The following is a 25,092-nucleotide window of genomic DNA, read 5'->3' on the forward strand; positions in this document are numbered from 1 at the left end:
CTTCTTTTTCACGTCTAGTCTGTCTAATCCAAGACTAACAGGGCATCTGTAATGTCACTTTTTAGCACCAGTCATGGGGAGGAAGTCATGTAAATTCTCTTATTTTTTGTCTGAAACATTAAAGAGCAAAGTTTTAGATGGGTTGACATGTTGCGCTTATGTTACTCCCCCGTTGTTACTAATAGATGGGTGTGTCTCCACTGAATGAAATTTACTGTTAATGTTGTGTATTTAATCGTTCTGTCTGTGATCCGTCCTGGTGTGTCTGATCATCATTCTGTTCCTCCCAGCGTGTTGCGCAGCACGAATTTTTAATAAAACATCAGGGAGTAACGAGTGTCAGCCGTTTGCGGTTCTAGCAGCTTCAAATTTATACTGATTGGCTCAGGGAGGGCACTGCAGTGTTGTTTAATTTGACTCAGGGGATGCAAACATCATTCATGAAGGAGTGCAAGCTCATTTGTTTCTTTGCCTCTCTGATATGTCTGCTGGTCACTAATTGGGAGTAACTTTAGCAGCTTCTGGCATTATGTGAATGGTTTGTACACAAGCAAAGCTCAGTATCTTTCTGCAAAATGAGGTTTTGGCTGAGCAGCACAGAGTGTCATAGAGCTGTAATGCCTCTTTGTGCTTTTGACAGCTGCTCATTATGCTAAGAAGATGCCTTATTATCATTATTTGTGAATCAAATACATAGTACTATTGTCTTGCAGATATTTAGTATGCCAGATAGTTACAGAAAAGATCTGTAGAGAGACCACTATTTATAAAACAGGTAATTTTTATATATGCATCCATAGAATACGAGTAGGTTCTCCCATGTGTCACTTGGACTAACAGTCAGTGTCACTGTCCGTCAGCGTTGCAGGTTTTGAGGACAGCAAAGATACAAGTTGATCTACTTAACTTAGGCCTGAATAATCCTTCAGTGGACTGATCATGGAGCGCCCTGCATCACATCTGTGATAGACTATTAAAGCCACCACAGTTTATGCAGCTTTATTAATTGGCAGAACTGACACTGTCACTTTGAAGCTACACTTTTTATCATCTGTAACACAACCTCAGTCTTCCGAATGCTTTAAAACTGTGCTTCTGTTATGCTGTACTGCTTTAGAAGGGATTGCCGGGTGATTAATTGAATGTGATAGTCGAGCAGCTGCCCAGTCTTAATTAGCTGCAACCTGGATGACGACTAAACCTGACTTTCTGTGCAGCTCTTGATGCTTTTGTGAGGACTGAGAGGATTTCTCCTAATGTAGCAAACTGATTTTCACTTGATGCAATACTGTGGAAGTCAGCATCTTGGAGGAATATTCTAGAAGCTGGGAAGTGTAGCTGTAATATGAAGCTGCAGCTGCATGGCACAACTGATAACTAATGTATTGATATCATACCCTGCACAGTCTCTGTGGGTTTAACTGCCAGTAAAAGAGAGAAGGCTTTCAGGCAGGAAGTCTGAGGATGTTTTTATATCGAAAAGCTCTTTGCATTTTTTTGCACAAATGAAAAGCTTAAAAGTCACACTTGGCTTTGAGTGGAAATGCAGTAAGTTATGCACAAATACTGCAATTTAAACAGACTACAGAAAGGAACACTCAAGTTGCCAGGTTCTGGTGTGTACTTGAGCTTTAGAATCTAGCATTTACTTGAAATTACTGAGCTTCTTATTCATCTGCTGTTGTGCACAGAAAGAACAGTTTTGATATTCAGCAAGGACAGGGATGGAAACATTTGAACAAGTGTTTTTATTCCTCTGCCAGTAAAGTCAGTCTGCTGCACTGCTTTGGTCTTGAGTACACTGGAGTTGCTGCCTTCTTTAAAGACTGAGTGTTGCTCTCTGCCTGCTGTTGTGTCTGCGGTGCGGAAGGAGACTGGTCAGGAGTCATTAAGAGAGACATGCTGGAAAAGTAACTCAATCATTCTCGGATTCTTGACTTGACTTCTGCTGTTGGCTAAATCGAAAATAAGGATAAAGAAGAAGAAGGACATATTAAACTGAGCCAAATTTAATCACCTAAATACTGCAGTGTGTTTTAGGAGTGATCATTTTTGCCACAACGAACACCAATCTCTTTAAAGTGACTTGGAGGACCTCTGTTTTAATTGTGTGTTTTGGCGTTACCTCAGTGTAATATTGGATTAAATTCTTTCTTGTATCTAACACACTGTTTACTGACATGATGCACAAGCTTTACTGTCTCAGGACAAACCACTAAAATGAGTCTATATGCCACTCTGACCAGCCTAAAAGAGTTCTGCAGTCAGTTCCTCCATCACATGCCAGCTTCCACGCTGTGTCCTATGTGTTCTTTTTGTTAAAGCGTTACACCACCTCTTATTCAGAGCTTTTTGAACACGTCACAGATAAACTGCAGCTCCACCTGCTGTACCGGTGATGAAGCAGGCGGGCGGAGGTAGCTTCAGATGCTTTGTATTCACAGCTACTAGCTATTGTTCATTGCAAACTGGAATGATTGTGTGTGTGCAGAGGATTTAGGCCCTCAAGTCGTGGGGTGTCGACTAACACAATGTTGCTGACACTCTCATTGGCACATGACATGAGAGGCGTCGGGCTTCCTCTCTGGGTTGCAGTGGACTGCTGATAGTGAGGCTTCTTTTCCTTTACATAAATGACAGAGACCTGAACACCAGATGAAAGACTTGCATCTAGAATAGAAGATATATTGAAATGTCTATAAACTGTATCTGAGTGTTGTCAGAGTGTGAGTATCACCTATTTAATATTGACACATTATGTAAATAATACATGTAAACACTGTTGTAATCATTGCCTTAAGCATCACATGTACTGAACTGCCCTTTTTCAGTTGGTATTTAAGTATGTTAAACAGACATGTGCATTCAGTATTCTGTTCCTGAAGCACTTACAGTACTAACATGTGACAAATGACGGACTTTTCTACGACAATTGCAGAGTTACTGATCATGAACTCTGATTGGTCAGTCATGCATTGTAAAAAGGCAGTCATATGTCTTCAGAAAGCAGTCATCAGCAGATTCATTTTAAAAAAAGTATTTTTTTTTTGCATTTGCTACTCAAATATGATGATTCTAATCCAGACATTTTATTACTATTTGCTGTCTATTATCCCATATCCCAGTGTTCTATTATGTCTGACCAGCAGTCTAGAGCTCAGAGATCTTTAGTTTGGGGTCATGTATGACAAAGAAAAGTGTCAAATATTCACATTTGAGAAGCTGAAATGATCAAATAGTTCGTTTTTTTGTTTGAAAGCTTAATGAAATAATTTTTGGATATCAAATAGTTGCTGATTGATTTCCTTAGAATGGACTTTCAGTTGAAGAGACGATGCAAGATGAGAGTCTTTGCCAAATTATCTTAGCCAGACTTCAGTGTTGAAAAGCAATCAAAGGGGAAAGCTTTCTAGGGGGATGAATACTTATTATAGCCAATGGATATGTCTTATTTTTGCTCCTTGAGTAATGTCCCCACAGTCTGATTTATTCTGCTTAGATACAATAATAGTGTTTCACAAGTTGTGTAAGTAAAAGATTTAGAAATAAATACATAAATAAATGCCAGTGCTTGTTCAGAAAGCAGCAAGTTAGTGGCTGTCACCAGGTGAAAAAATATCAGTGTTTGGATGTTGTTGTTTTTTGACGCCGTTGTCAGACACAGATATGTTAAAAAACACCATGTAGAAATATTGCTGTGTAAATGTTTTCAGACAGCAGATGGTGATACACCTACGTGATTTCTGCTTCCCCAGATGGCGATGCAGCTACGCAGGCTTCACTTCTCCATATGCTCAGCCGAGGCTCTGCTCTGCCCAGCCAAATAGGGCAGCCTGCTATGATAAGCTGCTCAAAGAAAGCCCGGGATTCGCTCGACTTTTCCAAAAGTCTGAGTGATTTCTGCTGGCAGGTTCAGTGTATGTGACACACTGCTGCTCCTGTGTGATTGAGTCAGCATTAAACGATCGCTGTCGTTAAATCAGCCTTGATGAAACTGGCATTCATTCACATTTCTTTCTGTGTGCTCTGTTATTTGATGCATAAAGCTCTTCCGGAAATACAGATAGATGGGTATATTTGGATAAGGGCTGGGCTGTGGAGGTGCGGAGGCTCAGATCAAGAGTCCTTTGAGCCTTTCACCACGTGTTGTAGGTGGGAAACACGACCACGACACCCACTCCTAACTCTGTTATGTCAGCCTCTAACCTTTTATGCAGCAAACCAGAGCTGTCAAAAAGCTGCTGCTACAGGACTGTTGTTTGCCAGATGTGTGCACATAAAATAAATACTAATCTTCAAGGATTTTCTTGGTTCAGAATGGGCCATGGAGAGATGACTATGCATGAAAGTAAGCGTACAAATACATAATTCATAAGACTCATGAAAAACTATAATATATATATATATATATATATATATATATATATATATATATATATATATATAGTTATTTTTTTTAATATATATATATATCTATATATCTAAATATTGTGTGTATATATATGTATATATATGTGTATATACACACACACACACACACACACACACACACACACTGTTAACACAATTGCACAAGGTTTTTCTAATCATCAGTTAACCTTTCAACACCATTAGAACAGTTGTTGCTAATGTTCCTCTGTACCCCTATGGAGATACTCCATTAAAAATCCGCCGTTTCAAGCTAGAATAGTCATTTACCACATTAATAATGTCTAGACTGTATTTCTGATTAATTTAATGTTATCTTCATTGAAAAAAACGATTTCTTTTCATAAATAAGTACATTTCTAAGTGACCCCAGCCCTCTGAACGGTAGTGTTTTTATGAAACATGAATAAATGCAAGCACTTCAGTGACGTTTTGTGTTTAAACTTTAACTTCTTTAAAATTTACCACAAGGATTAATTTTTACTGCAAAGTGTCTTGCCTCCGGGTATTGGTTGTCAGTCTCCGTAATTACCAGTAATTGACACCAATAAACTCAATGTGATTGACCTGTAAAAGCAGACTTCCAACAGAGCTTTGTTACCCTAAAGATTTTTGCAATTGTATTGCATTACATTTAAATTCAGCCTAACGGGAAAATATGTGTTAGTCAGATTTCATGACAATCCATTCAGTAGTTGTTACAATTTCACTAAAGTCTACAAATGTCCACCTCATAGCAGAGCTCAAGGAAAAATCACAGAATCACTAGAATCGATTGAATACATTGAGTTTTTGAGTCATGAACTTCTGTATCAGTTCATCTAGTTGATGCTGAAATATTTCATAGGCCAGGTGAGGAGTTTGACCTGCTGATGGGTCCAACAATCAGACAGAACAATATTACTCACTTAAAGTTCACTGATTTTCTTGTTCTAAAACTTCATCACAGAATTTTCAATTGGCTTTTCAGCTAATGTATTCTATCACAATATATAGCATTAACCTGATATAAAATGACACTACATTCATAGCATTTAATCCATGTTACTCATTAATAAAATACCAGATCCTGTCTTAGCTCACATTAACCATTTGGCACCTGAAATAGCAAAAAGCAATAGTGCTAAAGCTGTCTGTTAAAGTGTCTAGGTGTAGGTATGATGTCTGACAAGGGTGCAGGGGCATTTCCAGACAGGGTAGAAGGCATTAATGCGGTATCCATGGCAACAGCTTGTCTATGTGTCTATCCAGTATCTGTGGTAGTCCTGAAGCACCTGGTGCTGCTGTGACACCTGTAGCTCCAGCTGTCCGCCTGCTCAGCTGACTCTGCCACTTGTTTGCTGTCGCCGCTTGTTCATATATGATGAATAACAGTAGTGCTCACTGTGCAGGCTAAATGGAAAATATTCCTGTTTGTAGGTGCGATAGAGAGGGAGGAGAAAAGTTAATGTGTGAAGCAGAGTGAGAAACCAAAGATCAGAAATTGTGTTTAGTTTAAAGAAATCTACTCCCCAAATATTTTAATAATCCACTATCTTCAACTGATAAATTTCAAGTCATATTTTAAGCTCAAATACTAAAAATTCACGGGTTACAGCTTCTTAATGTGGAGTTTATGTGATTATAAGATTGATTTTTGGGTTTTTTTGTGTTGACGTCTGAAAAATGTGATGAAGCTTTTTCAACACAACTGAGATAGGCATGAGCACACACAATGGAAAGATTAAAAAAAGACTTCTTACGAACTCCAGTCCCAGACATCAAACCTGAATTAGCACACAAACACTTCGTCTTATTTAAACCGATCAAAGTGGAGCTTGCTTTTTGCGCTCACAGAGAACTTTTAATCCATTATTTCAACCACGAACATATAACAATTTCAGAAAGAAAAAAACTTTCAAGAAAGCAAAGAACAACGTTTTGCAAATTGTGAGAAACTTGTTATTGGCTGTTTGGAAGGATCATTGACATAGTTACAAAATGCAATCCCTTTAGTCAGGATTAGCACCTGTCACAGCAAGAGGCATGTGTCCAGTCATATGGACACAGGGAGGGACGTTCACTTGGAGCAGACGCCTATTTGAGCCAAACTATGTTTCGCTTGAGTTTCACCAAACTGTGTCGACTCAGAGTAGGTTCATCGATTTATTTTACTTTGCATTAAGTCAGTAAATTAAGCTGTGCCCGATGGCTGAAAATATGGATCAGAGCCGTATGTTTGCAGACTGAAATACCTAAAGGTGGCTGTTAAAGTTTTTACTAATGGTTTAACTGTTCAAGGACCAATTTGAAGCGAGTGTAATGTCTATCTTTATTTATCTATTTCCCTTGTCTCTCTCTAGCTGGCTGAGTACCGACAGAGGAAAGCCCACGCGGATTCCCAGAAGAAGCAAAAAAGAAGAAGAAGAAAAAGAAGCCAGCTGAGGACTCGGAGGGGATTCACAGGGAAGGGTGGAGGTCGAGCCGGATCAGTCTGTCGGAGGAGAGGACGTCCCGGGTGAGGACGATATGGAGCGCAAGAGGGAAATAAAGACCCTCCCAAAACGGAGTTTACCTTCACCAAAACGTTGAGGAGCGGAGAGACCGTGAGGCACGACCAGACCTACAACATAGAGGTAAACTCACAATTCCACACAGCGACAAATTTACCTGTAGCGGCCTTTCAGTGCAATTGCAGTATTTGTAAAGTAGCCACATTCCTTTGGAAATTATATTTGAAAATCATTGTAATTTTGTAAAGAATCTTGATTTATTTGATAAACCAGAGTTAAGAGGTTCAGGCTTGGGCGGTTTCTAAGTTGGATCAAAGGAGTTTATTTTATATATCAGATATATTCAGTTTCAGAGCAGATTATGTTGACATATTTAGCAACAGTAGCAGCTGCTTCTAAAACACTGTCAGGGCACTAATAGCTGTGAGCATATTTGTTAATCTGCTGCAACAGATTTTATTCAGGAAGGATTTCTTCATGTCTTAGTGTCTTTAAGCCGATGTGAAGAGTCAAGTCTCAAGTCACAAATCAAGTACAGGTTGTAGTTGCGTTGTCTTTTTTGTGTGTATGTAGTGTCTGCCAATGTGTGAAAGACTCAGAAATATCTAAGTGGCAGCCATGTAAGTGCAGGTCAAATTCTCTAAAGCCAAGGAAAGGAGATTTAATGCTTTCCTTCTTATGTCCTTCAACACAGGAAACACAAGTGTATCTTTTATAAAAAGGGAGATAATGAAGGAATATTGAAAGTGTTGCATAATTATGTAGCCCAGTGTAAGTGCTGTCGAATGTCACTGCAGTTGTCTTTTCCTTTGTCCTAATAAATTCTCTTTCATATCTTTCCTTGACCTCATGATGTTTTCCCTTAAAGGCAAAGAAAAGTGTGAAAGAAAAGACAAAACATAATTTTTTATGACTATTCAGCCACAACCCTGGTTTAAACAGTGGCTTTACAATCTAATTTAATTAAGCAAAATTACATTTGAAAGGTTATAATTCATTTAGCCACAGAGAAAACAAATGAGTGCAATCTCAAATACTCATACATTAAGATCACACTGGTTTTGATGTATTTGCTTAAGTGCGTCAAAGGCATCGTTATTTTATTTCATGAAATGAAAATTTAATTTTTACTCCACTTGCAGGTTTATTTCTGCTAATTCTTTGATTACACACAGAAAATATTAATTAGTTGCTCTGAGATTCTCTGTTCTGAATTATTAAGGGCGCTACAGTTCTGAATGCTTTGAAACAGAAAATGCTTTGGCTGAAAAAAAAAAACTAGAACCTTTCATTTTTCACTGTTAGTCCATCTACATGTATACTCTGATGACAAATGATGATTTCAGTGATTGAAGAAACAAAATTGCACTAAATCTATTCTACTTTTTGCTGAATCTCTCTCTGATTGCAGCTATTCAGCTATGAGGTTATGTTGAACTTTTTACATTTCATCATTTCCCAGTTCTCTTTGTGATGCTGCGTCTCATTTTACACATGTCCAGTCTTTCTTCTCCTCCTGTGCATACAAATGATGCCACAGGCCCGTTTAATGAATATAAATTTTTATAGTTAGCATGCACTCGCAGTGTATTCATGGAGGATTTACAGTAATAGATCTGCGTAATAAAGATGATTTGCCTGTTATTTCCTGGAGCTTAATGAGCCCACTGTAGCTGTCATGACAACCACTCCTACTGGGAGCCCAGAGCAGTAATGAAGGAATCTGAGCAGTAAGGAATGCATTAAAAAAAGGAATTTGTCTCGTAGAATTAAAAAGAGAATAAGTGTTTCATCAATGAAGAGACTTGCTTTGCTTTATAGATTCTCAAAACTGGACCAAAACACATCTTTTAAAATACGTGTGGCGCTTGATAAAGGCTAAACCTTGACTTGTCATATCTTTAACGCACCTTTTTATCAACATGCATCTGAGTAACATTAGTGATCATCTTTAGGCATTTAACTTGTAAGAAACAATTCATTTTTTACATAAACATGTAACATAAGCGACCATTCTGGCAAATACCCCTTAAATTAAAGAACCATGATGGAGGTAGGCCCTTAGGGGGGCTATTTACAGTTGAATAATTAACTTGTCAGGGCTCTCTTGTGGATAAAGTAAGCTTCAGTGTCCCGCCGGCGGTACACCTACTAATTTGCATAGGAATTTAAAGAATGTCCGAAGGCTGCAAACGCGATTTTACAAACACTATACGCCGATGGAAAGCTTAGATTCTCATGAATCCGCCGGTATAAACCACTTTCAGATGTGATTACTACAGCGGTAATATAAACACATTTGTCCGACAAACAACGAGTAACCATCCATCCGTTCTCTATACACGGCTTCAACGCACACAGCGCGACTCACATTTCCGGGTTCATTATTACACACAGATGAAAATATTCCACAAAAAACGGCCATAATCCAACCTTGGACATCCAGACGACACAAGCCAGTAAAATATTTTGTCCAAAACATGGCCTGAAGTCGGTATAAAATCCACGAATCGGTCGTTTTCAAGGAAATGCACCTCGCGATGCGCGTCCAATATTCCCTGTACTTCTCGTCATATTTTTATTTACAAATAGAATATTAGCGATTTTTTGTACTGAAAATGGCTGGAATTGACTGAAGCTTAAAGGGATAACTGACTAACTTTCTCAACCTTTTGTGTCTCTCTGGTGACGTTTGTTGTTTCATGTCTGCTGATGTAAACCAAACCAGGTGTTACATTTCTTGGTCTAACAGAACAGTTTATCTTTTGATCTATTACATGCCTGATAAATACATTTAGCAGTCTTAAATATAGGTGCAGTGTGACTGTGATAGCCATTTCTATTTTGCACATTATGCATTCTGTTGAAGTTTTTGTAGAGGAATTGGAGTTTTCCATAACTTCTTCAAACTCTTCAGAGGGAATTTGGCCAAACTTTTACTTCCTCAGGTCTTCCTTTGCATAATGCAACACTCACAGACTTTGTCAGGCATGCTCTTTCCAACTTATAATACAGTTCAGCGGTGATACATTCTATGCATTCATTTCATTTTCACAAATATTTCTGCAGCACTTGAAATATCGCTTCGTGATATTTGCAAAATTTGGAAATGTTTTACCTTTGTAGAATGTTTGAAATTTTATTTGGTGTTTTGTAAACATACATGACCTTTCAATCTGCACTGAAGTGCTAGATTTTAAGATAAATAGAGAAGCTGAACCTTGTACATTCAATTCGGATAAATAAATATTCAGCCTTGCACGCTGTTGTGCAGAAAATCAGATGATCTAAAACAATTTTTAAAATATGCAGACCTGAGGGCTCTTATACCTCGTTTTCATTGTTCAAGTTCTCTCGCTTTTTTTTAACTGCCCTGTGCAGCCACTCTTTTCCTGAACCCGCTGTACATTCGGTGCGGTACGTTCCCACAAAACTACCCGGTTGCCATGGAAACAGACAATTGCCTTTAAACAGATTGAGACGTGTCGGTCTGTGCGACCAAATCCCGTGGCCTTGCTACACTTTTCTGCAGACCTTAAGATTGACTGAATGCCTCAATGTTTCTTGCACATCGAGTTTTCTTTTACCTTGGGAGCGACCTACATGCTCTCTGTTACAAAGGACTGTGGGACAAACTGTAATGTGCTGCTGCCTGCATGGGAGTTGTTGTGCAGCACATACACATGAAACATGTGAATGTTCAAGAGGCTGAACCATTCAAGGTGGACAGTGTGAATTATTTAGTGTCAGTAAATTATTTATCCACGTAAAGAGAAATCATTTCTATTTCTCTGACAATACTTTCGATGCTTATCGTGGATGAAGTGGTCGTGGGGCCTTGGCCTGAGGGGTGCTGCGCTCTGAGCTGGAGGTGTTGCTGTGGAAACACAACATCATCGATGTTTTCCATTCTCAAGACTTTCACGGGCATCTGAAAGAGAAAAATACAAGTGTGCTGAGTCACTGATGCCTCTAAACAAGTAAACTTTGTGTTGGGCTCTCTTTTTGTTGGCTGCTCTAGAGTGTTCTCTTCCAATAACCAATGCTGTAAGTGAGACTCAAATCTTGCAATGAATCCAACTTACCCCTTTAAAGGACACTCATTTAAATACTTTGAAATTCAAAAGTTCAACCCTAGAGTGTTATTAGAGGACCTTTTTTTTTTTAATTTGTTGAGACATTCTTCATGTTGAAATTGGAGGAAGTCACCATATATGGTTCCTTGCCCGTTAGTCGTAAAAAAAAAAATCATTCCGTGAAATATATACATCATCACTTAGCACAACTACTCAACCGTAAAATGTGTGAGTTTCGTCAACTAACCTTGGCTAGTTTTGACGTTTCCTCTGCAAATATGGAAGCGGACAGAGCCCCAAGTCTGTCTTTTTCCAACTTTGGAGAAAAGACAGTTTGATATGTTCTAAGCCTCTGCTGATTGGTCAAATGCCACGATGTAGTGTGATGTAATGCAGAGTGATCTTCCCTGATTGGCTGGATGAAAACCACATACTTCTCCACCTGAATGAGAGGCGGATGGAACGCCATATTTAATGTGTGCAGACGTTACCAAATATGATCACTTGCCCGATGAAGGGAATCAGAATCCTCTCAAATATCTAATCAGTTCTTATTTGTTTTTTCCTTCAACATTTGGAATTAATTTAAGGTTAAAATAACTACAGCTTAGCTAATGCCCAATCTAATTAATTAACTCAACTTCTACCTACAACCTGAAACAACTTTAGCAGCACAATATTTCGACATGTATCTCAAACAATGAATTAACAGTTCCAGCTTGTACTAAGTACTGTAGGTCCATACATGAACTTGAATTTGATGCATTTAAAATCTTGATCTGATAAAAGTGCAGATCACAGGATCAGCCTAGATTCTAGCTCTGTTGGTCCCAGTTAAACTACGCAAACACACTCTGCTCATTGTTGTGTAATGCTTTCATAATTAGTGTCACAAACATTATAGCCGCTAGCTGCAGAGATCACATGAACCAGAGAACAGCCAAACTTTTCATTTTAGCCACAACAGAATTGCCATTAAAGATCACATGTTGTACCCCGTTTCATTACTATGTTCAGTCTTACTTAAATATGTAGGAGCACAAATGAAATACTAACTCCTGTGTGGATCATGTGACTAAAACAGACAGAAAAGAAAACAAGGAATGCCTGGAAGCTGTTTTTGACAGTACAATGTCCTAGCTACTGATGGAAGAACTCGGATTTTGGTTATTATTAAGAACACGTCTAGATATCAGCTCTTCAATTAAACTCTTATGAGCTATTTTTGTTTTTTCATTCTTTGTCCAAACAAATGTACCTTTAGTTCTACCAGGCATTAAAATGAACAAGAAATTGAAGAAAACAAGTAGGGCTGGCCCGAATAGTGGTTTCTGGCCTCCGAATATTCGCCCCGTAACGTCCGACGGGGGGTGGGGGGTGGCGAATATTCGGATACCAAAATTAATATCCGGATAGTGCCGTAGCGAACGAATATTCGGATATTCGGGATATCCGGGTCCAGCCCTAAAAACAAGGGTGGTCTAATAATTTTTCCATGATTGTATGTAGAAGGAAATCAAACAAGGATATTGTCTTTTTCCATACTTATATGTTAACACAAAACAATACAAAAAATAGATTTTTTTTATGCCGTGCTCACTTTAATTGATCTAATCTAGTGTGTGTGATGTCTGCCATTTTTATGAATGCTCTTGGCTAATTAAAAACAAAGACAATGAAGCCACTAAAGTGGAGCCAAATATTTCCTGGCTGTCCCTAGTCAAGTCACATGTTATTCTCTGTTGTGCCTGCAGCTTTTACCATTCTGGGTTTATGCTCAAGTTCTGCAATCAATCAAAATAAACTTGTAATTTGTGGTCTTCTGTAAGCCTCATGCAGTTTCAATGTATGACCCCGGATTTAACCTAGAAACAGACTTGGATAATGGCTGCCATTACCCTGTGGCAGTGAGAAAAGAGCTCTATGGCAGAAGTAGGCTAGACCCACTGTGAAATAGGACACATGACGCACATTGTTTTTAATTCTTTTTAAGACTCAACATTTTGCTCTGTGAATGTTCTACTGTATTAAAGATGGAAAGACTGTAGGAGTTAAAATTACTGATGATGATAAATTCTAATAATCGTGATTGTGTTTAAATGAACTCTAGCAACGTTTGTACATCATTTTCTTAATTTGTCTTTTCTGCTGACTGAAATCCTTTCTTTTTATGTGGCTTGCATATATCCTATTGGTTCTCCACGTGTTATATTGATGACGTTTATTTTATGTTTTTCATTTGCAGCCGGAGAGCGAGGTGTCCACCACTGCTGAAGATTATTCCTCAGAGGTGAGACAATATTTCCCAAAATATAAACCAGTTTTATGATGATTTGACTGTTGCAACATGAGCATTGTAGTGTCTGATATCTGTCACTTACCTACTGTTTTGGGCAATCAAAATGCACATAATAAGCAGGTGTTTGTAGATTTTTGTTTGTGGATTAAAAGAGATTGTATGTGTGGCTAATTGACAAATCCACTTTTTGTTAAAGTTTTCATTACATTAGGAAGATTGACTGCATACTCCTTTGGTTTTATTTGAAAATTATACAAGAGACCACACAGAAGAAAGAAAAGAAAGGTGGAACACATCGATTTTCATGTCTTGGTGAATGTGTTCTGCTGAGTCAGACCACATGAAAATTTATCACATTACCATGTGGTGAAAGAGCCTTTTGTAGATAAATTCTATGTTCCAAATGATTAGAAATATGCCTCTCTTTCATATTCTATTGAGATTTTAAATATGAAAGCCATTTTTGCACACTGGATATATTTTATATGATACTTTCTGCATATTTTCTATACTGTATATTTTGCACATTACAAATATTTTATTGCTCCCCTCTCAGTCTTCAGTGCGTCTCAGGACTTGTTTTGCCAGAAAGGTTCCATGTGGGTTCATGACTGTGATTGAGGCTGCTATGCCAAAATAATTCCCTACAGATGATCAATAAAGTATCTGTCCATCCAGCTGTCTATCAATTACACAACCTTTTATTAAATTTTGTCCTCACTGGCTGCTGGATGCTTTCTGAGATAATAAATGAAATTAAATGTCACTTACAGTGAAAATCAGCATCATTTGAAAATGCTTTTTGATTTTCTGCACTTTGTTACCAGACGCTACATGCTATTCAATTTAAAACTTTGCTGTCTGAGTTTTAAATTTGAATTAAATTAGGAAATGGAAAATTATCCTACTAAATCCAACATTTGAAACTAGATTTATAGACTGTAAATCATACCTTACATCCAAATTCCTTTAATCTGCCTGAAGCTGAAATCTCTAATCATGTGGGCTTCTCAGTTGCACTTCCCAGGTCGTAATGTTTGACGAAGCACATTGTGAATTGACAGGTAAATGGGTGCCACGATGAGATGACAGTGAACCTAATGATGTCTTCGAAGGATTTTATCTGGGTACAGTAATCCAATCAAGCAGCTCTTTTGGCTCTGCTTTGGCTGCGCTAACAAACCCACTGGCTGCTGGACATTAGTCTCTGTTTGCTTAACGTGTCCTGCGAAATTTCCTGTAACCCACTAACCACGCCTGTTTTATGCTGTACTTACTCTACTGTGTAGCTGCGTATCTGTGAGGTGTTTTAAAACCATGCTGCAGGGAAGAAAAGTCTCATATCTTACAAATGAATGCTTTAAAAGCACAAATGGCTCGGGAGTTTAGGATGAACTGAGGATTTTGTGACATTTCAAAAGCGTAAATAATCTCTTCGGGCTGGAACAGAATGAAATGCGGGAGGGTGGATTGTGAGAGGACAGTGAATGCTTGGAGGAGCGAGAACAGGAGGTGCTACACAAAGAGCTGTTCTTTTTAGATGAACAGAGGTGGTATTTGAACAGACCAGGGAGGTATTGATCAATGCAGCTGGGATAGATGGAGAGCAAAACCAGAAATGTAGTTGAAAGGCAGCAAAAATGACATAGAAGGATCAGTATGAATCCAAGACCAATGATAATATAGTAGAATAAAGATATCTACATAAGTTAGAGCGCTGCAATTAATTTTGTCAAAGTATTTAATAACGTTTTGCTCATGTGAAATGAAACTACTGCTTGAATGTTGCTGGTTCTTTGATGATTTACAGGCTCATTGTGAAGATTCAAATGTCTTTTTAGTTATTCAGCATCCCCCACAACACCTGATGATCATTTCTTGAATAACAGCATTCAGTAAAACTTTAGTAAATGCTAATGAAAAAAAAGAAATGTAAAAATATGATTCCGCAGCTCTTGACCATCGAGTTAGGTAAGGTGCTTCTCTGAATTATAACAGTACAGAGTTAAAGGGAAGGTTAAAAAATGGTAAATTCAGATGAAGTGCAGATAAGTGCTAGCCTAGCCGCGCTAGACCCATGCTCTGAAGACGCAAGGGTCTAGGCACGCTCGACAGGGAGGGAGGCGGGTTAAAAGGTTGTCTATCAAATCACTCTGCAGCAATTGGGTAGGTATACAACCAATCAACACAACGAATAGGCTCCTAGAGCGCCGGAAATCAGAGGATGCGGGAGTTCGGTGAAGCCTTATTTATACAGTCAATGGGTGAAGCTCAAGTATATTACAGACATGTTAACAGAAAGATTATTCAGAGTCGGTGCTAATGGAGCTCAACGACTGTTGTCGTTTCTGTTGTTGACCCTGGCAGAGAATTAAATTCGTTGCCGTGGGTTGTCTAGCGCGGCTAGGCTAGTTGTTTCCGGTTGTTTCTGTCAGAATCGTCGCGCCTCTGTCGTCACTTAGTTCTGACTCTACACTTCATGGTGATTGGTCCGGCCAGTTTTAGGAGCATCCAACCTCGAGCCTTATGGAGGGTAACTAGACCCACCCTGGCAGAGAATTAAATTCGTTGCCATGGGTTGTCTAGCGCGGCTAGGCTAGATAAGTGAATTTGCAAGAATGAAATATCAAATGTTCATTTTGTCCCTCTAGTTTCATATTAATTACTTTGAAAGCAAAGAAAAAGGACTGAAATGTCTGAGAAGTAACTTACACTCTACAAATTTGCTTTTTTTTTTTTTTTTTTGGACAGTTTGAATGATTTTTATGTTATAAACTGGAAATTATTTAGCTTGTAGGCCCTGTTAACTCACGCTGTAATTCCACTTTGCATTTCAAAGACTTACCTGGAAAGCTGGTGTTGTATACAGCAGTTACCTACCTGTGAAAGACTGTATCTTGACATTTTCAAAACGATTATCTATTTAAAAACAGGAACAGTAGATAACATTAACCCGTTTACTGCTCTTTCTTTCATGTGGCTCTTGGCTCTTCTAATTAAACACTGTTGCTCTTTGGTAGTCACTAAGTGCTGAGCTCATTCCTGAAACTTCGTCTTCTGTCCATTAACTAAATCCTGTAAATGCCATGCTAGCGCTTACTGGTGTTTTCCTGCTCAGGAGGAAGTGGAGTCCCTCCAACAGGTGACGAAGGGAGGTACGATGCAGGACATGGAGGACGCTTTGGCGGCTAAGACCCAGGCTGTCGAGGAGCTGAGTCGAGAGCTGGAGGAAATCAGGTCTGCCTTTGGTACAGAAGGTGTACAGCAGGTAAATGTCTTATCACCGGATCATAGGTCCCGCTTTACAAGTGTTTACATTTCACGCTCTTCTTCTATGCCAGTATATTGCGACAATACAATGGAGATTATTCAGTTTTTTTGAATACATTTGCAAAGAAGCTACAAAATTAGACTTTATTAAAATTATTTTTGCTTTTCATTATGCTAGAGGATGAATGTTATTTGATTTTATCTGTAAGAAATTAGATTTTTGTCTGCAATTTAATGACTTTAACTACTGAGTGGCAGACATATTGCACACGATGTTGTTATATGTGGACATTTTTTTCCTCACTGTGGACTCATTTTTCACTGCAATGTAAGCACCTCTTTGGAAACAGTACAACCATGGCTAGCAGTTGAGTGAACTCGTTAATGCTTTGTGTGCGATATGACAAAGGTATAATGGCATAAATTACAAAAAAACCAACAAAAAAAACATTTAATCTCTTTGAGGATTTATTTTACAAAACTAGAAAAAAGTGAATTGAACCAATACTGGAAAAAATTTGACTTTACGTGATATATTACTGCTCGTTTTTAAAATTTGTTTCCATACTTGTCTGTGCGCCGTAAACACAACCTACAGTTCAGCCGAAAAGTCCCTGAATTTTTGTCACGTGATTGTTGCTTGCAGCTAAGTCACTGAGGGCTTCACAGTTGCACCGAAGAGTGCAGACTTTTTCACTTTTAACCGAATCTGTTTACTGCAAGTAGTTTATTTTTTAACAAATTTTAAAATGAGACACGTAGAATAAAGTCTTTAATGAACTGTCATGATTTTAAGATGAGATTAGGTCAAGAATTTTTGAGCGTCCGTAAACTGAAAATCCAACCATTTTCATCGGACTTTACAGGAAGAGATGTAATTTCAAACTTGAAATGGCTTCAAATGTTAAATAGTTTCTGACAGAATGGCATTTTGCCGATGAATAGCAAGGACTTCTGAGTTATGTACATCGGAACAGTGAAAATCCAACAATTCTTTCAGTTTTTACAGGTTCTAATTGTCATTAAAGGAAAAAAAATCAGACCTTCCTGTGGATTTTGGGCTTCAAATGGTTAAACAGTTTGATATTAGAACTGTAGGAATAAATTTTTGGATGTCTGCTTTTTCTTTGCTGCTGCTTTTAAATGCTGTCTTCTGCAAACTGCTCTTTCTCCTGAAGTTTCTCTGATCTATCTTCGGTAATTGTGCTTAATTCCATTTTTCCATTTCCAGCTGCAGGACTTCGAAGCAGCCCTGAAACAGCGAGATGGCATCATCACCCAGCTCACATCTAACCTTCAGCAGGCTCGTGAAGAGAAAGACGAGATCATGAAAGAATTCCTTGCGCTGACAGAACAAAGCCAAAAACTGCAAATTCAGTTCCAGCAGGTGGGAAAGTTTTTTTTTATTGCCAAAATTTGTTCTACTTCTCTTATAGTGTTGCAGAATTATATATTTTTTAACTTCTGCTTTGTTATTCAGGTTTCCAGTTAGCAAAAGATCTGTGTGTGGATGTGAACTGTACCTGTAATGAGTAGGAGGTGCATTTCTGTGTTATTTTTCCATATCCTGACCACTGTCTGGTTCGACTGACAGCTGCAGGCAGGCGAGACGCTGAGGAATACCAGCCACAGCAGCACTGCAGCTGATCTTCTGCAGGCCAGACAGCAGATTGTTCAGTACCAACAGCAGCTGGAGGAGGTCAATGTTGAGGTCAGAAGGCACCAGGAGAGGAGCAGTGAACAGCTGGAGAGCATGAGCCAACTCCAACAGAAGCTCAGTGAAATGGAGATGGTGAGTTTACTGTAGATTGTCACTGCTATACAGAAATTTAGACATTTATTCTGCTTTAATTGTGTGGCTGTACAGGTAACTATCAATGTTTAACATGCATTTCCAATGCTTAATTGTCTTTGTAGTCAGGGAGAGGATCAGAAGAATCCTTCACACAAAGGATAAATGAAAAGGACCTGCTGATTGCTGAACAAGAGAAAATTATTTTTAGTCATGAGCAGTCGTTGACAGACTTAAGAACAGCAGAGGAGTCTTTTGCACAAATACTGAAAGAGAAAAGTCAGATAATTTCCGAGCAAACTGCAATAATCACAGAGCACGAGCGGTCATTAACCCTGCTCAGAGAGGAACTCGCGCATGTGGGAAGGACTACAGATGAGAATATTATACAGCAGTCAGATGAGAAAGACCTCATTATAGCAGAGCAAGGGAGAGTCATTTCAGAACGTGACTGCTCTCTTATGCAGCTCGAGGATGAACTTGAGACCTCTGAAAAACGCCTGTGTGACCTCCAACAGCGAATGGCTACAAAGGAGTCTGAACTTGAAAGATGCCTGGATGAGTTGGAAAGCACGAAATCTGACTTAGAAAATTGTAAAAGTGAAATCGAAAGTTGTAAATTACAATTAGAGAAAGAGCAGTTTGAGCTAGAAAGCTGTAAGGGTGAACTTGCAACATCGAGGCAGAAAGAGCGAATGTCTTCTAATGAAATCATGCAGCTCATGGGCACAGTTGAAGATCTGCAGAAGCGTTGTCATCAGGGCAGCATGTCTGAGAGCGACACCATCCAAAAAATGCAGGAAGAGACTGTGAGGAAGCTCGAGCTTCTCAGGGCAGAGCTGGATGAGATGTACGGTCAGCAAATAGTCCAAATGAAGCAGGAGCTTAACTTGCAGCATGCAGCAAGAGTGCAGCAAATGAATGAGCAGCATCACGCTGAGCTTGAGCTTCTAAAAACGCAACTCTCTCAAAGTTCCACTGGCAAGGCTGCTGAAGTGGAAACTCTCATTGCCAAGATTAGGGAACTTCAAGAGACATTAGATCAATCTCAAGCAATGCATGATAAAGCCAGACATGAGCTGAGCCAAGTAGCCCAAGAAAAGGTCAACCTGCAGGCCAAGGTTGAAGGTCTTCTTCAAGATCTCCGTTCAGCTAAAGCTAAAGTGGAGCAGGTCTCCCACAGTCTTATCTCTCAGGAAAGCCAACAAGGTGAACTGCAACGCCTCCAGGAGACCATTGACAATCTGAAGAGTGAGCTTTCTGCTGCTCAGGAAGCTGCGCAAGAAGTGGAAGCAAAACACGAATCAGAAATAACCAATTATAAGATCAAGCTGGAGATGCTGGAGAGGGAGAAGGATGCTGTGCTGGATCGTATGGCAGAGTCACAGGAAGCAGAGCTGGAGCGACTGAGGACTCAGCTTCTGTTCAGCCACGAGGAAGAACTCACGCTGCTTAGGGAAGAACTGCAAAGAGAGAGCTTCATGAACGCAGAAAACCTTCTCAATGAGGCTGCTATCAAACACGAGAAAGTGCTGGATGAACTGCGCATTGGTTACGAAGAGGAACTTCATTTGTTGAAAAAAGAGAAGGCAAGTTTTGCCAGTGAGCGAGATGAACTTTTGCACCAAATTCTTGGGCTTAAAGAGGATCTGAAGCTGGCTTTGCACACCTCCAAAGCAGATGAGCTTGTCCAGCAGCTCCAAGAGCTTCAAATAGAGCTTGAAGAACTTAGAAAGGGAGGAGATGAGCGAGTTAGAATGGAGAACGAAAATCAGACATTACTGAAAAAAATAGAGGTACTTGAAAACCAGACAAAAGACAAAGAACAATGTTGGGAGAGCACACTGACAGAGCATGAACTGGCAAAGGAGACACTAATCGAGTCTAATAACATTTTGAAAGAAGAGTTGGACTCGAAAAATATAAAGATTGAAACACTCACAGCAGAGAGAAATAAAATACAGCAACAAGTAGCTGAGCTTCGTGAGGAAATTGAAAAGCAGAGGAATACTTTCTCTTTTGCTGAAAAGAATTTTGAGGTGAATTATCATGAGCTGAAGGAAGAGTACACGTGTCTCATTGAGGCGAAGACGCAGTTAGAAGAGAGGACGCTGAAGGAGACGCTTGAGTTTGAGGTGAAAATTGCCAGTTTGCAGTCACAGATCCGAGACCTGGAGGAGGGCGGCAGACATATCGAAGTGGAGGACACAAGTACAGACGGTGAAGCTTTGATAGAAAAGGATTCTACTGAGCTTATGGAGAAGCTCAATGTTACTTTGAGTGAGAAGGAAAGCCTGGCTGGAAGGCTTTCTGAAGTTACAGAGCAACTGATGTTTACTGAGAGCAAAGCGGGACAGCTGGAAGAAGAGCTGATGAAAGTAAGACAAGAAAACACGAAGGTCATCGCCCAGAATGAAAGCCTGGGGAAGGAACTGGAAAAGAGGCAAGAGATTATGCAGGAGCAGATGAGAGGGAAGGGTGCCCAGAGAAAAGCTAAGCTCCAGCATGAAGAGAAGACTGTTGAGGCAGTTTGTTCTGTGGAGGATCATCACCTTCAGATTCAGTCTTTGCGAGAGGAGGTAAAGGCTCTTCAGTCCTTCTTAAGAGCGGCTGAAGAAGAGAGAGACAACATCCGGCAGACTCTGGAGCTTCACAGGCTTTCGCAGACTCCATCCCCGGCAGCAGTGCTGTCCTCGGGGGAGGGACCTGTTGAAGGACGATCCTCCCCGCTCAAGTCCACAGCCTCAGGGTCAAGCAGGCGCAAGAGACGGCAGAGGTCGAGGCAGGAGCGCAAAGTGGGCACCGCTCTTTCTGACAGCAAGGAAGAAAGGCAAGGGGAGGAGGTAGAGGAGGCACTGGTGGAAGAAGAGAGAGCTAGAAGTGCTGCAGAGGAGGAGATGCAGCCTCAGATGGAGAGCCAGGTTATGTCATGTTCACAGGAGAGGGCCGGTAAGGAGGACTCCACTGACGGGTACCAGGGAGACGGAGGCAGAGGCTGCATCAACAAAGAGGTAGGAATTCACATGTTTCTGCTGCACCGCACTGCCTTTTCAAGTCTGATTAAATTGCATGTTTGATTGAGTGATTAAAGGGCTTTTCAGAAACTGTGCATGTGAAAAGAAAGCGTAGCTGAGATTGCATGCATCACATTCACACTTACTGCTGGGATGTTTCATATTGTAATTAGCTTTATCGAAGACGCGAGAACGTGTGCGCTCGTTGCCATATCAGGCTGTAACACTGAAGAGAATGTGACTGAGGCAATTCAGCACTGACATGTTTTCTCTCTAGTGAGTAACAGTCATGATTGCAAATTGCCTCAGTGTCTGCAGGCTCGCTGTCAAAGGTAGCGCTGTGAGCAGCAGAGTCGGACTGTTGTGCTACAAGATCACCATACATTTTTAAGTTTACACAAGCCATTGAGTGCAGCGCTGTTACTGTGGGAATAATATTGCAAAAGAGACACGCCACAGTACAGTCTGCATGTAACGCTGAAGTGTCAAGGTTCCATCAATATTCTGCTCATTTCTGTTTCTAAAGCAGCACTATACAATATTCATAGTCTGCTTTCCTTTGCTCTTGTTCAAACTGAATGTAGCGCTGGTTTTAAAGCAGCTGAGAATAGAAAAAAAAACACACAATCATGTAATCTTCTGATAGCTTTGAATCGTTGCTGTCATGTAGAAATGTGTACATTCTAGTTTCTTTCCATCCTGCAGGGAGTGAAGGGTTTGAGGTGAGAAGCCATTTTAACCCAGTCACTTCTGTGTCGGTGTCACTTCAAGCCGTGTCACAAATGCACAAGGCTAAAGATCGTGTGCAGTGTTTGTCTGCCATTTCACATCTGTGTTTCATGTTGTTATCGTCACCTCCTGGGTTGGAAAACTGTGCATGCTACAGAATCGACAAGCACAGAAAATGCAAGGTTATTTGCTTTGGATAGCTGGTGGCATTGCAAAGTTGCATTTTATTAAATAAGCGTTTAATGTTCTGTCATGCTCACATTTTTACATACAGAACGTTTTTACTGAGGTTCTGTGTATGGTTTCACATGAGAACCAACTTTTTACAAAGCTATGAGCAACAACAGCTTAATAAGCAACACTTTCAAGGAATCCTTTTAGGTGAAACGGCTGCAATAAAGCAAAATCGGCAATTGTCTATTATCACCTCATTGCAAATTTTGATCACCAATTTTCTGCACAACTTGATATCTGTAGTTACTAGAGTTTATCTCTGCTCCCTCTCAGGAAGTGATCCATATTGGTGCATCTTATGTCCATCAGTGTCTTAACTGTCTGCAGTTGTACTCAGTAACTGTTTGAGACGGTGTTAAAAACCTCCAATGTTTTTCTTCTGCTTGCTTATTCAGGTGAGCAGACATGGGACAGGCGGCCCAGTCGTGTATCAGAGAGAAGGAAAGGAGGGACAGACTACTGAGCATGTAAATGTCACTGAAGCTCACATCCTGCCTTTGTTTTTCAGTTGCTTTGATACGTCATACGATGTGATGTAAAAGTCAATAAATAGGTGCTCTTACTGCTGAAATACATTAAACTTTGTGGGGGAATATTTTCCAATTCTTTTCCTAAACCTTTTTGTTAGGGTTTCGCCCAAATAGGGCTCACCAAATTCTCAGACTTGTTTTAAAATACATAGCTCTACATATTCAAGCGTAGCAAATGAGAGTTTAGCATTTTGCGAGTCAACACACCTTAGGCAGGTTTCACCCACAGTTTGTTTGCTTTTTTTTTTTACCTGAGAGCAAAAAGGAGAATTTTCACTGCAGAGCTTCAAGTCCTGCAGTGAAAATCAGCAAAGAACATACAAAATTTAGCAGCATCAGCAGCTGTGTCAGAGCGCTTAAAACAGTCAGAAAATGGGTATTTTCAGAGGAGCACTTTACTGTGAGAGAAATAAAGAGGGGAATTGCTAAAAAAAAACAAGCTGGGGAGTATCTTTGACAACACCCTGAGGTAGCTGTTAAGTGTGAGAAACTTGTTGTGCCAAAATATGCCTTAGTAAACCCCTAAAGCCTCTTGGTTACTCAACACTGAAAACAAAGCATTAATTTTGAATGGAATATATTTATTGAAAGATTTATTTTTGGTTCAAGTGTGGCATTGTTGTTGAATTTTGTTTCTAAGAAAAAAGATCTATTGCCACTAATTGTCTTAAATTGCTTGTGCATTCATTTATATAAGAAATCTGCAAGTGAGAGTTGCTCCTACCCATAAATTTAGCGTGAATTTTGGTATTTTCCTCTGTAGCAGGGGTGATGTTTCTTGTAAATTTGTCTGATTTTTTTTAAATCATAGAAGTAACCCTGTTTTTTGGTGTGGCTGTGGCACAACATAGCACAGCTGCCGCCTGCTTGTTAGGCGCTGACCGTCTCTCATCTGCATGCTTTAAGCAGCAACATCTGAGTAGTCACAGGTTTGAAAGGAGCCTCTCCACCGCTCTGTCAGATGTAGTGCCAGTGGGATGATTGTATCATAACAAAGCGCCTAATTAAAATGTAGAGTGCACTTTAAAACATCTCACATCAAAGGTAACAGAATTTCATAATTGCGTAACCCTAACAAATGTGTGTCAATGCATAATGCGTTTTTACAAAAAGAAGCCTCCCTGTGTGCCTTTTGTTCTCCGTCACAGAGGCGATAATAACAGACCTCTCGTCCTGAACACAGATGGCTTGCACCACGGATCTGTTGTGGAAACAGGATTGTTGGAATTATCTTATTGAGTCATCCATCTCCTCTAATTAGCAAATGGATGTACCGTGCTGCTTAATTTCATTTGTGATTAATTAGAAGTGATATGGGATGCACTTTTACTAATATTAAGACAAAAACTCCAGTAGAAAATCACATTAGCGTATACTGTGCATGCAGATCATTTCAAGTTTCCCACATTTTGCTCATCATAAAAACTGAGAAAACGTATTTTTCCTTATAACTCTACGTACAAAAGTGAAAGACTGAAATATCTAATTTACATAAATATTCTCACCCTTTACTCAGTACTTGGATGAAGTATCTTTGGCAAATTTTCTTGGGAATGATTTATAAGTTTGGCACACCTTTCTCCTAGAAGTTTCTCTCATTCCTCTTGGCAGTATCATTCGACCGGGTTGGATGGGGAGTGTTGTTGTGCAGCAACTTTCAGGTCTGTCTAGAGTTTCAGGCCCAGACTCTGACTGGACCACTCCAGGGCTTTCATTGTTTCCCACGACTGTTCCTGTGTTTTCTTTCTATTAAAATGTAAACTTTGCCACAGTCTGAGATCATGAGCACTCTGAAAGGGTTTTTGCGTTATAATTTTCCACATCCATCCTTCCTCTATCCTGACCAGTCTGTGTTAATGAAAAACACGATGATGCTGCCACCACCATGCGTGACTGTAGGAATGGTAATAATCAGATGCTCAATGCCTAGTTTCCACCACATTTTGTTGGGAGTTTTGACCAAATGGATCAGTGGAATTTCCTTTTCATAGTCTGAATAAACGAAAACCCACTGATCTGTTTGGTCAAATGGAGTCATTCAGGTGCCTGTTTGCAAACTTATAATGAACTGTAATCTACCTTTTAGCTTTCGTCTGACCATTTACTTAACAAACTCCTGATCAGTTGACCTTCTGTAAAGTTCTTCCCCAATGAACTCTGGATGTCATTAATAATGACTATTGGGTTCTTTGCTCCTTTGTCCCTGATTACTCCATTTGAACTCGACA

General features: G+C 39.6%; 1 protein-coding gene across 1 annotated transcript in view; it reads left to right on the forward strand.

The window, feature by feature from the left end:
* Nucleotides 1-6,970: 6,970 nt before the first annotated feature.
* akap9 (A kinase (PRKA) anchor protein 9) overlaps nucleotides 6,971-25,092 on the forward strand; it is an 81,212-nt gene continuing 63,090 nt past the window's right edge. Inside the window, exons 1-7 of the mRNA XM_051956080.1 lie at nucleotides 6,971-7,043; nucleotides 13,242-13,286; nucleotides 16,414-16,563; nucleotides 17,797-17,952; nucleotides 18,160-18,357; nucleotides 18,483-21,368; nucleotides 22,730-22,801. Coding sequence (XP_051812040.1) covers nucleotides 16,456-16,563; nucleotides 17,797-17,952; nucleotides 18,160-18,357; nucleotides 18,483-21,368; nucleotides 22,730-22,801 — 3,420 coding nt within the window. The 5' untranslated portion in view covers nucleotides 6,971-7,043; nucleotides 13,242-13,286; nucleotides 16,414-16,455. The remainder of the gene's footprint in view (nucleotides 7,044-13,241; nucleotides 13,287-16,413; nucleotides 16,564-17,796; nucleotides 17,953-18,159; nucleotides 18,358-18,482; nucleotides 21,369-22,729; nucleotides 22,802-25,092) is intronic.

This window comes from Acanthochromis polyacanthus, chromosome 11 (assembly GCF_021347895.1).
Source record: "Acanthochromis polyacanthus isolate Apoly-LR-REF ecotype Palm Island chromosome 11, KAUST_Apoly_ChrSc, whole genome shotgun sequence".
Classification (NCBI taxonomy): Eukaryota; Metazoa; Chordata; class Actinopteri; family Pomacentridae; genus Acanthochromis; species Acanthochromis polyacanthus.